General features: G+C 52.3%; 4 protein-coding genes across 4 annotated transcripts; 2 read left to right on the forward strand and 2 right to left on the reverse strand.

Moving 5' to 3' along the window:
- Positions 1 to 2,073: 2,073 nt before the first annotated feature.
- Positions 2,074 to 3,414, reverse strand: N7498_008539 (14-3-3 adaptor artA-like protein; the record flags this gene model as incomplete). Its single annotated transcript, XM_058455601.1, has 8 exons — positions 2,074 to 2,436; positions 2,495 to 2,582; positions 2,652 to 2,926; positions 2,986 to 2,997; positions 3,054 to 3,073; positions 3,141 to 3,187; positions 3,250 to 3,257; positions 3,403 to 3,414. The coding sequence occupies 8 exons, from the start codon at positions 3,412 to 3,414 to the stop codon at positions 2,074 to 2,076; spliced, it is 825 nt and encodes a 274-aa protein (XP_058305589.1).
- Positions 3,415 to 5,655: 2,241 nt separating this feature from the next.
- Positions 5,656 to 8,917, forward strand: N7498_008540 (calcium-transporting ATPase; the record flags this gene model as incomplete). The annotated part of the gene is made up of 5 exons (XM_058455602.1): positions 5,656 to 5,773; positions 5,834 to 5,991; positions 6,056 to 8,371; positions 8,428 to 8,750; positions 8,809 to 8,917. The coding sequence occupies 5 exons, from the start codon at positions 5,656 to 5,658 to the stop codon at positions 8,915 to 8,917; spliced, it is 3,024 nt and encodes a 1,007-aa protein (XP_058305590.1).
- Positions 8,918 to 9,568: 651 nt separating this feature from the next.
- On the forward strand, positions 9,569 to 11,417 carry N7498_008541 (putative l-fucose permease; the record flags this gene model as incomplete). The annotated part of the gene is made up of 7 exons (XM_058455603.1): positions 9,569 to 9,841; positions 9,879 to 9,934; positions 10,002 to 10,219; positions 10,277 to 10,621; positions 10,674 to 10,904; positions 10,975 to 11,180; positions 11,241 to 11,417. The coding sequence occupies 7 exons, from the start codon at positions 9,569 to 9,571 to the stop codon at positions 11,415 to 11,417; spliced, it is 1,506 nt and encodes a 501-aa protein (XP_058305591.1).
- Positions 11,418 to 11,931: 514 nt separating this feature from the next.
- Positions 11,932 to 14,920, reverse strand: N7498_008542 (non-specific serine/threonine protein kinase; the record flags this gene model as incomplete). The annotated part of the gene is made up of 5 exons (XM_058455604.1): positions 11,932 to 14,261; positions 14,322 to 14,469; positions 14,519 to 14,636; positions 14,699 to 14,727; positions 14,870 to 14,920. 5 exons carry the CDS (start codon positions 14,918 to 14,920, stop codon positions 11,932 to 11,934), a joined length of 2,676 nt encoding a protein of 891 aa, XP_058305592.1.
- Positions 14,921 to 15,307: the final 387 nt, after the last annotated feature.

Genomic DNA, 15,307 nt, shown 5'->3' on the forward strand with positions numbered 1-15,307 from the left:
GGACTAGAACATTGGGGCCAAAATTACCACCCTATCGCATCGTCGGAACTGCTCGGGCCATCACTTGGACCTACGCACAGATGTAATATGAGGAGCATCCGCTTGGGTGCTCTCACTTGCAGGGATTGATTTGAGAAATCACCTCCGTAGTCCGAGGCTAGCAGTCGCTAAAGGGGACCATCAGCCCCATGGCTGAATGCTTAGTGTTCATTAGGAAGGCGAGTTGAGCTCGCTTTCAATTGGTGGCCTGGTAAATTATATTTTAATCCGAACGGTTGCTCTGGTTTAAACTCGGTGCTGCGTTGATTACAAAATGGGGAGTTTTAGAGCGCACCCCATCCCCCGGGGCTGATTTTCGGGCCTTACACCTTGAATAGCTAACCAACAACCTAAGGACTAGCCTTCTCGAATGATATACATAGTTTTAGTAGGAATATTTCTAGGAGTATATAGTATGAAATGTAATACTGATAAGTTGGTCAGACAGCAGGCTCCATTAGGGCGCAAATCAATTGGAGCAAGTTTACCGGAATAAATTGTCACATCGATGATGCCGGTGCTTTTTGATGGGACAATTGGGGCAATTTAGAGAAGGGAATGGCATGTGAACGGGGCTAGCGTAGTGTATTTTATTAAAGTCGCATCTTTAGGCTGCTCACCCTACAGACGCTCAGGTTCTGCTCAGGGCGCTCAGATAAGGATTAGGTGATGGTTAGAGACCAGATCAGATCGCTTGTATAATGATCACTGATCAGGTCAAACCGATCGGTGTCATGCTCAGTTCTAATTAGTGAGCAAAGGGCGCCGACGGCTGAGCACTTAAACGAAATGGGAACGCGAAGCAAGTGGCAGAGGAAATCCGGTACGTAGGCGCAGATATGTTTACAAGGGCATAGATCAGGTTATTTTTCATTAGCACATTATTAGAATTTTGGCGAGCTTTACTATATCTGTCAGTATGGCCGAGTGGTTAAGGCGCTAGACTTGAATTATGCAATTTGATATCTAGTTCTTTCGAGATCCTAGGTTCGAACCCTAGTGCTGACGAACTATCCTTTTTTTTTCTTCCCTTCTTTCCCTTTTAGTTCTTCCTCTTTTAGTTTCTGTTACTGGAGCGGGTTCCAACAAATAAAAAGACAATCCAATTTTTCAAGTACAGCACTACATAGATCGTGGATCAGTGTTCTCGTAAAAGGGCTCCTCGTTCCATGCCAAGAACTCCCAATCCGAGAGCAGCCAGTTCACACACTTGTCCCAATTGCCAAAGTTGATGTCCTACATGGATAAGCCGTTGTTGATGGCGGCGAGGAATGCGCATGTCGGGGTTTTGAGAATGTTACTAGCTATTGATGGGGTGGATGTGGATGATGTGGATCTCACTGATTCGATGCTCAATACGCCGTTTTTGCTGGCGGCCAGGAACGGGCACCGGGAGGTTATCGAAGCCTTGTTGTCAACTAGGTAGGTGAGGGTTGATGTGAGAGATAGGAATGATGATGGAATCCCTTGTGTAGCACAAGATGGAAATGTATGAAGAAAAGAGCATTGGAATGGGGCCCATATGAGTAGTACTATAGGCTGCAATATCATTGGATTCCATTAAAGGGTTTGCTAGGGACCGCTTCAAGATCCTTTGTCCCGCGGACGGCTTCATGTAAACATCCGAGGAATGGACATTGTGATCCCCAAAACACGTAGGGGGATTTACCGGGCGAGATAGGTGACAGTCTACAGACCAGGATCATACAAGATACCGGAATAAAGGGCCCAGAAGGTGGAATTGGAAAATAAACACATTGAATCGTGCTGGAGTGGGAATAGAGACAATAAAAGAGAGAGAAATTCCACTCAGCCCCTTTTCTTCGCTCGCGTCAACCGAATATCAAACTCCGCCGGCCGACTCGCACGGTCCCGAACACGTGCAAGAGATAGGTGCCGGTCCCAACCAAGCCACGCTGCGGTAAAAACAAACAAGCGATTTGCATGACCACGTCCAGGAAGAAATGCGAACGCCCCCTTACCAATCGGCATGCGGTCCGTCGCGAGAACCCCCCCTCCTCTTCGGCTGCTTCTCTAGGACTCGGCCTCAGCCTCGGCCGACTTGGCCTCCTCCTGCTTCTCCTCAGCCGGTGCAGCGGCGGCGTCATCCTCGGTCTTATCCTCCTTAGAGGCACCCTCGCCCTCGTTACCGTCCGCAGAGGTCCAAAGGGTCAGGTTGTCCCGCAGGAGCTGCATGATCAAGGTGCTGTCGCGGTAGCTCTCCTCGGAGAGGGAGTCGAGCTCTGCAATTGCGTCATCGAAGGCCTGCTTGGCGAGGTGGCATGCGCGGTCGGGTGAGTTAAGGATCTCGTAGTAGAAGACGGAGAAGTTCAAGGCGAGACCAAGGCGGATGGGGTGGGTGGGGGTAAGATCAGTCTGGGCGACATCGGTGGCGTTCTGTTGATGCAGATCAGTGATTGTCACGGCCGCAAAGGGGCGGGTAGTTCTCAAATACCTTGTAGGCCTCGTGGGCAGCAGTAGCAGCAACCTTGCGCTTGTTGCCAGAAGCGAACTCAGCGAGGTAGCGGTGGTAGTCTCCCTTCCTGTTGTCGGGGATCAGTCACGTCACGTAGCAAGGCCAGGGCGGATGCGTGTCGAAGTGCGAAACCTACATCTTGTAGTAGAAGACCTTGGACTCGCCGGTCTCGGCCTTGGGAATCAGGGACTCGTCAAGGACGTCGAGAACATCTTGGCAGACCTTCTCGAGCTCGGTCTCAATCTTCTGGCGGTAGTCGCGGATGATACCGACGTGCTCATCAGAGCCCTTGGACTCCTCCTTCTGCTCGATGGAGGAGATGATACGCCACGAGGCACGGCGGGTACCGACAACGTTCTTGTACGCAACGGAAAGCAGATTACGCTCATCAACGGTGAGCTCGCCACCGATCTAAAAGAAAACGTGAGTTAAGAATGCGATGCGGGGAGGAGACCAAGAGGTGTTCGTACGTTGGCGACTTCCTATTCGACAGTTAGCACGGGTGTCCCGATGATAAACAACACGAGACATTACTGACCTTCATGTATGTGACCATTTCTAGCAAGCGAAAACACACACGTCAGCACTCAAGAATCCCATGACAAGCTGCCCAAGTCAATCTTACCATCGTAGCGCTCGGCCTGCTCGCACAGCCTCGCGAGGAACGTCTTGCTGGTGAGGGGTCAGTAATGGCACTGCGGATGTCGACTCTGGGGGAGCGATTTGATCCTTACTTCTCACGCTGTATTGCGAAAACATGGGTCAGTGCCATTCCAAATCAGAACATCAGACGGGGGGGATGTCAGGGCAGCAGAGCCAGAAGTGGGATTGCGACGGCGGTGACGGCCAAGCCAGGGCCCGATGGAGGGGCAGGAAGTCGAACGTACCTCAGAACCCATGATGGATGTGAATCTCAAAGGTGGAAAAAGGTGAAGAGGTTAGATACTGTTGAAAGGGACGAGGGGAATCGGAAAGAGAAGATGATGGGTTGAAGGCCAAGTGGGGTGGAAAGAGAGGAGAGCGAAAGGAGTTGGGGGGAGAATCATAACATTACGCATGTTACGCCGTACACTCGGTTATACGGTACCTGAATGCCCCGTCCTCCGTGTAATATATGTATTCCCATTACACATTCACTTCCAACTTTGCTCGAGCACATGTTCTTTTGAGGCTCTGCCCGTGGCAGGGCTGCATCCCGTTCATGGGCGCATATCTACACGTGTGTTGATAACGTTTTGTTGCGTTCCTCGTTTCCTCGTGTACTGGCGACTCTCGTACCGTTGCTCTGTTCCCTCGGCCGATCAGCTGAAAGCGCGGTGGGCCCGCGTTTCTAATGGCCTCGCTCGGCGGCTACGACAGTCCTTCCGGTCCTTCAATTTGACTGGAAGGGATTTTGTAGGACGTATGGTGCGCTGGCACCATCCACGCGGTCGGATGGTTCCTTGGTGGAGAAAGGTCTCGCGGTGACGATGATGCAACTGTCTGCCCAGGTACCTTAGGGTAGAACCTTCCAGCAGCACTTGACAAAGAGACTGGCTATGATGTAGTGACCAGCCCAGTCATGAATTCCCGACTTCCGAAGAACAAGAATAATATAACACAATGCCTTGAAGCACTTCATTGACTGTAACTAGAACCCCCGGCTTATTGTAACGTACCTGACTAAATAAATAATAATTCAACAGGTACTTCACCCAACACTGGTATATTTCCGCCTCGGGTACACGCACGCTTGATATCGGTAGACCTTGTCTTAACCTTCCGTAGTCATCATGGACTAAACATGTATTTTTTAACCCTTCTAGTAGTAGATGCCCGGCCCTGGATGCTCAAGTGGTAGTCCGACCTGTCCAGGTGCCAACAAAGAGAGCATTATACCCTGACTCTGTTGGAGAGGCGATTCTCTTCAAAACTCACCGTTTTTGCCGTCTTATCACAAAGCCACACCATACATGGCTTGGATATAGTTTCCTTGCTGTCGTTCTCAGAGCTCTCTGAGTCTTGATATGCTTACTGACGCACCAAGTCACTCTGTTACCTCCGAACATGCATAACTACGTTACGTCTCCCCACATAATTTGACATATCAGCTGACTCCGGGTCACAGATTTGACGGCCATGAAGCCTCAGTCATCGAACTTAGTCGGCACTGGAGCTATGTCCCCAGGACCCAGTGAGGACGACTCAAATAGGGCCCCCGCCCGGTGATGCAAGCGTAAATGAGCTAGATTCAGCCCTACAGGCAAGGTGCAAGCAGGGTACTTATGTTCCTTGTCATCCGACAGAGATCATCCATAGAAGAGGACATTGCGTCGCGACGATCTGGGCAAAGGAGTGAGTGGAGACGGAGACTTTCCGCCAGCCACCGGCCCTCCCCCCCCAATTGTCCATGCAAGGCGCTATGTTGGCTAGCTACTCTGCCAGCACTACGAACTATTTCTTGCCGGCATCAAAGGGTCATGATCTTTGAACCAGTAAGAGGACGCGGTGAGAAGCCGCTGTAAGGAGCCCACCCAGCCCTAAGGGAACAGATCGACTACGGGCTGCAGGATTCGGTGGCCGGTTATGTCAAACAGTCGATTATACTCCATAGACAGCTTCCGATAGGCAAGAGAACGATGCAGCCTAGAGGGGTGCTCCATATTTCCTCACAGCTCTCGGCAGAGACGCCGGGAATCCCTAACGCAAGTCGCAGCACCGCGGAGGGAATATTCGATCGGACGTACAGATTTCAGATACTAGGCAGCAACGTAAGAGCTCGCAAACGAAGATATTCGAGTGGAATTAAAGGACAATTGAAGTCGCAGCTGTATATAAGAGAGCGGACAAAAGAGGACCCGCTTCAGCCTTGTGGCCCTTGCTGACTCAGCAAGCCCGATAGGGAATGAAATCAACTAAGAACACGTTGTGCCTCCGCTGGTTCCGCAGTCGCGACTTGAGGGTGACAGACTTGTTTCTTCTCTGCACGTCCGAGATCTTCTTGGCCATTACTTTTGTTCCTCTCGTTTGGCCACCGCTTGGCACCCATGTATCTCGCCTAACCCGCCTCCTTATTTCCTTTTTTCCTGCTCCAGCTCTCCTCCACATCTCCCCGGTTTTCTTGAATCGCATATCTGACCGGAGAGGGCAGCACTTCCACAATGGAAAATTCCTTCTTATACAGTCCAGCGGATGCGCTGGACCATTTCAATGTCTCGGAGCACAAGGGTCTATCCCAGGATGCGGTCCTAAAGTCTCGTCAGAAGCACGGTCCGAATGGTCAGTAAACACCTGCTTCGATGGAGAACATTGTCGCTAGATGCTAACGTGAATCTGTAGCCTTGGCCGAGGACCCCCCGACTCCCATGTGGGAGCTGATTTTGGAACAATTCAAGGATCAGCTAGTTCTCATTCTTTTGGGCTCGGCTGCCGTGTCCTTCGTGCTCGCTCTGTTTGAAGAAGGCGATGACTGGACTGCCTTTGTCGACCCGGCTGTGGTTCGTCAGCTCTTTCTCATCCGTCGTGGACTCGTACAGTGCTAACTTCTTCTGTCATCTACAGATCCTGACCATTCTTATCCTTAACGCGGTCGTCGGCGTGACGCAGGAAAGCAGTGCAGAGAAGGCGATTGCGGCTCTTCAGGAATATTCGGCTAACGAGGCAAAGGTTGTTCGCGATGGAAAGCCCCAGCGTGTCAAGGCGGAGGATCTGGTTCCCGGCGACGTGATCCATATTGCTGTCGGTGATCGTGTCCCGGCTGACTGCCGTCTGCTCTCGATCCAGAGCAACAGCTTCCGTGTTGACCAAGCTATCCTGACCGGCGAGAGTGAGAGTGTCGGGAAAGACACCAAGGTTATCAAGGATCGCCAGGCCGTCAAGCAGGAGCAAATTAACATGCTCTTTTCGGGAACTACTGTGGTCAATGGCCATGCCACTGCCTTGGTTGTGTTGACGGGCGGTTCGACTGCCATTGGTGACATTCACGAGAGCATCACGTCGCAGATTTCCGAGCCCACCCCGTTGAAGCAGAAGCTGAACGACTTTGGTGATATGCTCGCGAAGGTTATTACCGTTATCTGCGTCTTAGTTTGGCTTATCAACATCGAGCACTTCAACGATCCCTCCTTCGGAGGCTGGACGAAGGGTGCCATTTACTACCTGAAGATTGCCGTGTCTCTCGGTGTCGCAGCTATCCCTGAGGGTCTTGCCGTGGTCATCACCACCTGCTTGGCTCTTGGAACCCGCAAGATGGCCCAGAAGAATGCCGTTGTCCGCTCCCTTCCTTCGGTGGAGACCCTGGGTAGCTGCAGCGTTATTTGCTCTGACAAGACCGGAACCCTGACGACCAACCAGATGAGCGTGGAGAAGATTGTTTACCTGAACAGCTCCGGCAAGGGTCTGGAGGAGATTGATGTTGAAGGTACTACCTTCGCTCCCAATGGCCAACTCTCCCGCAATGGCAAGCCCGTCGAGAACGTGGCTGTTTCTTCGTCCACTGTCGCCCAACTGGCTGAAGTCACCGCGATCTGTAACGCCGCGACTCTCTCGCATGATGCCAAGACCGGTGTCTTCTCTAACGTTGGTGAACCGACCGAGGCCGCTCTGCGTGCCTTGACCGAGAAGATCGGTACTCCCGACGCCGCCGCGAACCAGAAGATCTTCAGCCTGCCCGCCTCCGAGAGGCTGCACGCCGCTAGTGCTCACTACGAATCCCGTCTTCCTCTTCAGGCTATCTACGAGTTCTCGCGTGACCGCAAGAGCATGTCCGTTCTTGCTGGCAAGGGCAAGGAACAGAAGCTGCTCGTCAAGGGTGCCCCCGAAACCATTCTGGAGCGCTGCTCTCACGTCTTGCAGGGTGCCGATGGCTCGCGCGTGGCTCTCACCAAGAGCCACTCCGAGCTGCTCTCCGAGGAGGTTGTCGAATATGGTAACCGTGGATTGCGCGTTATGGCTATTGCCAGCGTCAATGGTGTATCTGGAAACCCGCTGTTGAAAGATGCCCAAAGCTCCGAGGACTACGCCAAGCTTGAGCAGAACATGACCCTCATTGGCCTTGTTGGTATGCTGGACCCCCCTCGCCCCGAGGTCGCCGACTCTATCAAGAGGTGCCACGAGGCTGGTATCCGCGTCATTGTTATTACTGGTGATAATCCCAACACCGCCGAGTCCATCTGTCGCCAGATCGGCGTTTTCGGTGCCAACGAGGATCTTACTGGAAAGAGCTTCACCGGACGCCAATTTGACAGCCTTAGCGAAACCGAGAAGTTGAAGGCCGTCCAGACCGCATCCCTGTTCTCCCGTACCGAGCCCAGCCACAAGACTAAGCTGGTTGACCTGCTCCAGTCCCTGAACCACGTCGTTGCCATGACCGGTGACGGTGTCAACGATGCCCCTGCGCTCAAAAAGTCCGACATTGGTGTTGCAATGGGTACCGGTACTGACGTGGCCAAGCTCGCAGCCGACATGGTTCTTGCGGATGACAACTTTGCTACCATCACCGTCGCCGTTGAGGAAGGTCGCTCCATCTACAGCAACACCCAGCAGTTCATCCGTTACCTGATCTCGTCCAACATTGGTGAAGTCGTTTCTATCTTCATTACCGCTGCCCTGGGAATGCCCGAGGCTCTTATTCCCGTTCAGCTGCTGTGGGTCAACCTGGTTACCGACGGTCTGCCCGCCACTGCCCTGTCCTTCAACCCTCCGGATCACGATGTCATGCGCCGTGCTCCCCGCCGCCGCGATGAGGCTCTTGTTGGTGGTTGGTTGTTCTTCCGCTACATGGTCATCGGTATCTACGTCGGTGCTGCCACCGTCTTCGGCTACGTATGGTGGTTCTTGTATAACCCCGAGGGTCCTCAGATCACCTTCTGGCAATTGGTAAGTATTGTTCTGTCTATTATTCAGTCTCAAAAAAGCTAACCATGACTATCTAGTCTCACTTCCACCACTGCTCAGCACAGTTCCCTGAGATCGGTTGCGAGATGTTCTCCAATGACATGTCCAAGTCCGCCTCGACCGTGTCTCTTTCCATCCTCGTGGTGATCGAGATGCTCAACGCTATGAACGCCTTGTCGTCGAGCGAGTCTCTCCTGACTTTCTTCCTCCACAACAACCCTATGCTGATCTACGCCATCACCCTGTCGATGGCTCTCCACTTCGCCATTCTCTACATCCCCTTCCTTCAGGGCCTGTTCGCGATTATACCCCTGGACTGGATCGAATGGCAGGCCGTGTTGGCTATCAGTGCTCCTGTGATGTAAGTTCCCGTTATTTCCATGCTACCACTCTCGAGCCAGTGCTGACCAGTCAAATAGTTTGATCGACGAAATTCTCAAGTTCTTCGAGCGCCAGCTATACACCACCCACGTGGCTGTTTCCCCGATTGCCCAGAACGGTGCCGCGGGCAAGCCCAAACGTGCCTAAAGAATGACGAGATTACCCAACGATATAACTACAGGATAAGAGGGAAGATTTCATTTTGAATAGATTAGATGTCCATGTTCATGTCCATGTTCTTGTTGTTGTTCCTGCAGGAGTCATATCCCTTCTCTCGTATTTGAAAGGTGTTCATTATATCACGGTGATAGATGAAGACTACGAATGAACTATTGCTCGCATGCTCAGCCTAATATATTCCCTGTAGAGTGAAGCTTAAACTCTCCCCGCCGGGACTCGATATCCCGAGAATCCGCCTCTTAGCACTTGCCAAGCACTGTATAGCCTGAATTGCAACAGGCCGAGGCCTCTGACTTCAATTCCATCCCGTGTCTTGTCCCACCCCGCGCTATCGCGAAAGGGAGTTACGCGGGCCTTGGCAGAGCGGGCGTAGCACCTGGTTGGTTCTTTGAATCCCGTGTGATGCATTTCCAACCTGGGGTATCGCAGTCCGTCCTTCTACCCCGGATATGTGGGGTCGTGGAGTAGGCTGGGGAGTGACCTTCTGCTGCGACCCTATTTCATGTTATCTTCAAATAGCCCTACATTCCTTTTGTTTTGTTTTTTCCTTTTGCTCCCCGCTTGTTTCCTCAAACTCCGCGTTACAGGGCTACCCGTTATATACTTCCCGGACCCAAGATGGGGTTCACGGAGTTCGTCAAACGACGCTCCGGTCTTCGCGTCGATAATCGCAAGACCACCTCCGCTGCCACCCTCACTCTGCGCCAGAGTCTATGGCCGTTGGGCCTGGTAACTATCTTATTCTTCCTATGGGTATGCACTCCCTCCGTCCACAAACCGCAGAAGAAGAAGAAGAAGAAGAAGAAGAAGAAGAAGAAGAAGAAGAAGAAGAAGAAGAAGAAGAAGAAGAAGAAGAAGAAGAAGAAGCTAAACCGTAGATTAGGGCTTCGCGTACGGCTTACTGGATACCCTCAACAAACACTTCCAGAACACGTTACACATCGATCGAACCCGTTCCGCTGGCCTCCAGGCTGCGTATTTCGGGTGCGTCTCTGTTATCCCTAGAATTCACCCACATACAAAGAATGTGGAACACTAAACCCATTCACAGCGCATACCCTCTCGCCTCCCTCGGCTACGCCAATTGGATCCTGCGCCACTTTGGCTACAAAACTGTCTTCATCTTCGGATTGACTCTGTACGGCATCGGTGCGCTATGTATGTGGCCCGCCGGCTTGAATCGATCCTTCGGTGGTTTCTGTGGCGCTACTTTCGTTATCGGATCTGGACTGGGGTCCCTTGAGACGGCTGCGAATCCTTACTTGACCGGTATGTTCTCTTTCATCCTATCACCGTCTAGATATAGAATGTACTGATGCAAGAAAGTCTGCGGTCCACCCCGGTACTCGGAAATCCGTATCAACTTCGCCCAAGCCTTCAATGCAATCGGAACGGTCGTCGGTCCCGTGCTGGGCTCTTATGCCTTCTTTACCGAGACGGCGGATGATGTTGCCGCTCTTCAGCGCGTGCAGTGGGTGTATCTAGCCATCGGCATCTTCGTCTTCTGTCTTGCGATTGTTTTCTTCTTTTCTAATATCCCCGAAGTCACGGATGAGGATATGGCGTTCCAGGTATCTACTACCCACGTTGATGAGCAGGATAAGCCATTTTGGCAGCAGTGGAAGCTTTTCCATGCTACGCTGGCTCAGTTTACGTATACTGGTGCTCAAGGTATGTTCATCCCCGTCTTATATTCGCTCGGTCTTGGTGCTAAGGAGGATAGTTGCCATCGCGGGTTACTTTATCAACTACGCTGTCGATACCTGGCCCGGTACTGATAGTGCCAAAGGCGCGAAACTCCTGGCTGGTGCCCAGGGTGCTTTTGCTGTTGGTCGTTTCCTGGGCTCTGGGTTGATGAAATATACCAAGGCTCGTTATGTCTTTATCGTATATCTATCTTGCTGTGTGGCATTCCTGGCTGCGGCGGTTACACAGAGAGAGCAGACTGGTATCGGTAAGTCTTTTGTCCAAATACTGGTCTCTCGGGCAAATCTGTCACTCGTGGTTCTAACACATGTTTTTAGCGATGCTTTTCATGGTTCTATTCTTTGAATCCGTCTGTTTCCCTACTATCGTCGCGCTAGGTATTCGTGGCTTGGGTCGCCATTATAAGCGTGGCTCGGGATTCATTGTTGGAGGTGTATGCGGCGGTGCAGTCGTGCCACCTATTCTGGGCCATGTCGCGGATATGCGCAATGATACGGGCTTTGCAATGATTGTTCCTACCATGGTATGATTTTTTGTTTTTTTTTTTCACATTCTTCAATGTCGATTGCTAACGGTTCTTCAGTTCATGGTTGTTGCTTGGACATATGCCGTTGCCGTGAACTTTGCTCCCTCGTATAGGAATATGGTGGATAAGGTGGGAGAGAGCACAGTTGGGCTTCAGAATGAGAGTAATAAGGACGAGGAGGCGGTTGTTGAGACGAAGTCGGAGAAAGAGGCGGCTCCGGTTCGCTATGATTGATAATTTGTTGTGGATTGGTATTTTAATGCAGTTTTTGTTTCTTGCACATGTATGGATGCTATGAAGCTGCTGCGCTGGGACGAGATACAGTGTCATTATAGGGGCGTGTATGCCGAGAAAAGTAGTAGTCTATATAGTATTGATGCAAAAAAAACGCAAACCAGGGAATAGGTATCTGGGCTCCATGATGAAAACAGGAGAAAAGTTGCAGGAGACAAGTTGCAGGAAATCTGGAGCAGAGCGCTTCATGGAGGCAGGTGTAGTGGAACAGGAAAAGAAAGAAATAACAACGAGAGTGTGGCAAAGGCATTCAACCCATGATGATTATAATGTCTCATGAGTCGCTGCAGGGTAACATGTAGGAAACGCAGTAAAGAGAACACATGCTGTGTATGACACCGCAAACACGGGGGGTATAAAAAACAAAAACAAAACAAGTCTATCGTCAACCAATTGCAGGAATGAGATCGTGGAATGAACGCGGAAGCGCCCGCGTTCAATGCAAAAACAACTGTTATTTTGTGGGAGTGGCCGTCTCGGTGGCCTCATCACCAGTATGTTCGGTAGAAGTGACATCCGCTGGCGCAGATTCCGTGGATTCAGTCACTGCAGCAATTGTTGCAGTTGCCCTTGTCGCAGGGGAGCGCAGCGAGGACGAACGCGGAGGACGTATGGGGCTTGCCTCGAGTTCTGGAGAAGGGTCGAGCGAGGAACTCTTGGTGTCTTCGTTAGGCTGGGCAGAGCCAGAGACCTCAGGACCATCAAACTCATCGACCTCCTCGATTTCCTCCTCTCGGTCCTCGGCATCTTCCTCTTCTTCGATGATCTGGCTCTTCCGCGCTACAGGGCGGCCCGCGGAGATACTACTTTCCCCGTCAGGTTGACCAGGAACAGGAGAGTGTACCATTCCTGCAGGTGATACCAAGTTCGACGTGTGAATCATTGGTCCCTTAAACGTAGATCGTTTCCGTCGCGCAAACACCAGGCTCGAAGAAGGCGAGTAGAGTAACTGCGCAGGCACCGCTTCATTGAAGGCTGATGGCCCAGGATTCTCCTGTATTCCTCTGTGTCCTCCACTGGGACCACGCACCAGTCGAATGTTGCTTGGGAAGTGAGCAGAAGTGCCTGGGGTTGTAGGCAGGACCTTGATTGATGAGTGGGGGGATTTGGAGATCCGCGCCGTTGGGGTCGCCACGGTGTCGATACTGTTGGATGAGATTGATGATGCCTTGGAGTGAGCACGCGTGTGATGAATACTACGTATTGACGAGACAGACGAGGATGTTGACTTGCGGCCGCGCAAGCCAACAGAGGAGCGTCTGTAAGACCCGCGGGGAGTGATGGGCGATGGGGAAAGCGAGTTTCGATTGCCACCGTGGCTGCTGTTTAACGTTCGAGGCTGGCGAGGGTATGAGTGCCGGTTTTGTCGATAAGAGGCACTGCTGGGCGCTAGGCTGCTGGTGGCAGAGATACGCTTGACCTGGGTAGGTGTGACCACATCCTCAGATAGATTGCCTGCAGGAGATGACGAAACGGGCTTTTTCCCACTATCCTGGCTCTTCGCTGGACTGAATTTTTCCGAGAGAAACTTGCGTGAGCTGGCTGACTTGGCATTCGGAGATCGGGCTCGCTTGGCTGATTCGACAAACCAATGCTTCAAGGACGCTAGCTGGCTGATGATCGGATTGTGTCGCCGATTGGTGCGACGACGAAAGATCCCATGATGCTGTGCCAACTCTGGCTGCGATGCACTCACATGCAACATGCTCGGCCTTGATCGTCGCTTGTCTTTTGGCGGAGGAATGGGACGTCGTCGTACTGAAGCGGAAGTGTTCGAACGAATGGATTCCTTGTCAAAAGGCGGAGGGGGGCTGATCAAATCGGGCGTGCGTACAGGCAGAGGCTCGGGAAGTGCTGGGAGTTCTGGAACTGCCAGCTGTGATGGCAGGCTTCGCCTGTCGCGACGCCCACGATCTGACAGCTGAGTGGCCGGATGCACGTGGCCTTCTTCGTCCACCTCCAGCAAGGCCGATGACAGTTTCTCAAGCCGGCTGCTAGCAGCGCTTAGACGACGGATATTCTTTGCCTCGGTCTCTCGCTCTCGGCGCTTGCGCTCTCGCTTCTGTTCCTTCCGTTGCTCTTTCTCAATCAACAGTGCCCACCATCCAGCCAAGGGATCACATCGCTGGGCCAGAACGTTCTCGATGACCTCGTCGATATTGACTCCCGCACTTTTCATTCGTTGCAGTGTGGTCTTTTCCAGGGGCGTGGTGAAAGGAGACGGTTGAGGAATTTTAAGGATAGCAAGCTGCTCAGGAGCATGCTCCGAAAGGAACGGATGGGCAAGTATTTCTTCCAGGCTCGGTCGAATCAAGGGCCGCTTGGACAGAAGCAGGTTGATCAATGCTTTGGCCTCGTCTGTGAACTTGTCGTTGTAGACCGGTTCCTCCGACAAAATCCGTTTTTTGGTGACCTGGTCGTCATCATCGTCGTAGGGTAATTCGCCCGCCAGGAGCGCGTAGAGAATAATTCCCAAGCTCCAGACATCCACCTTCTCGCCGGCATATTTCTCTCCCTTCAGCATCTCCGGGGCGCTGTAGCAGATTGTGCCACAGAAAGTCTGCAGATAGCTCGCTTTCCCTTCATACTCGCGCGTGAATCCGAAATCGCAGAGCTTCACGTTCTCGTGCTTGTCCAGCAGTATGTTCTCCAACTTCAGATCCCGGTGTACACATGACTTGCTATGAACGTAGGCCACCGCTCCCACCAGCTGAGTAAATATCCGCTTCACTTTGTCGACCGGGAGCGGACCGTGGCGGAGGAGGTAGTTGTATAATTCGTCACCTAGATAGGTAACCGGCATCAGTCCAAGCGTTCACAAAATGCGCATGCCCATCAACCTACCAGGACAGAACTCAAGGGCCAGCCAAACTAAACTCTCCGTCACCACAACCTCGTAGAGCCGTGCGATATGGGGGTGGAGGAATTGGCGATGGTGGTGGATCTCGCGCGCGAGGTTGGTGTCCTCCTTGCTAGAGGACTTGAGCACCACCTATATCAACCGTTAGCCCCATCCTTCGAATTGAACCATGCATTCGTACCTTGGAGCCATTGGTGAGCTTGTGCGACGCGAGGTACACCTTGCCGAACGATCCCTTCCCGATCAACCTCCCTAGAGTGTAATTTCCGACGCTTCGAAGGTCCTTGGACGAGAATTCCCTAGAAAGATGGCGCATCAGCAACAATCCAACCGCCCATGTAGCGAGGGAAAGAAGACGTACTCGAGTAATTCATTGTAGGAGTTGGCGAGCTGTAATCAAACGCGACCACGACAGGTCTCCCAGTTAGCCACATGCCCAGCGCAACCCGGCGGCGTTCCAAGGGAGCGCAGTAAAGCTCAGCGCTCAGCGCTCAGAGCTCAGAGCTCACAGCCGGTGATCGGCACAACGCACCTTTTCCTTCTGCTTCTGGCTTTGAACCCCCGCTCTCGTCTTGGGCGGCATGTGTTATGATCGATCCCCGGGAGTGCCGTCGGCCGCGGAGATCTTTGCGCGTGTCGAGTATGGGGGAGGAGGAATGGACAGGTATGCCATTCAAAACGGAGTAGCGGAGTAGAGTCGGAAAATCGACGTGAAGGGCGAAGGAAGGCAGGAAAGGAGGAATGTGATGCACATACAAAGTTTCCCTCCCGACGTCAACGGGAACGTGGTGGACCGACAGTGTGGAGACTTCGGCTGTGCGAACGGCTGGAAATTATTATATCATAGCCCCTGAGTTGCCGTGGAAAATTGACTCCGTCACTCCGTCTCAAGTCGACTCTACAACTCTACGACTCTACGTAGGTGCTCAATTGCGATTGGCAACTCCGTAAGGAGGCGTATGCGGGCGCT

The sequence above is a fragment of the Penicillium cinerascens genome (assembly GCF_028974065.1).
Source record: "Penicillium cinerascens strain IBT 15544 chromosome Unknown scaffold_4_segment0_segment0, whole genome shotgun sequence".
Classification (NCBI taxonomy): Eukaryota; Fungi; Ascomycota; class Eurotiomycetes; order Eurotiales; family Aspergillaceae; genus Penicillium; species Penicillium cinerascens.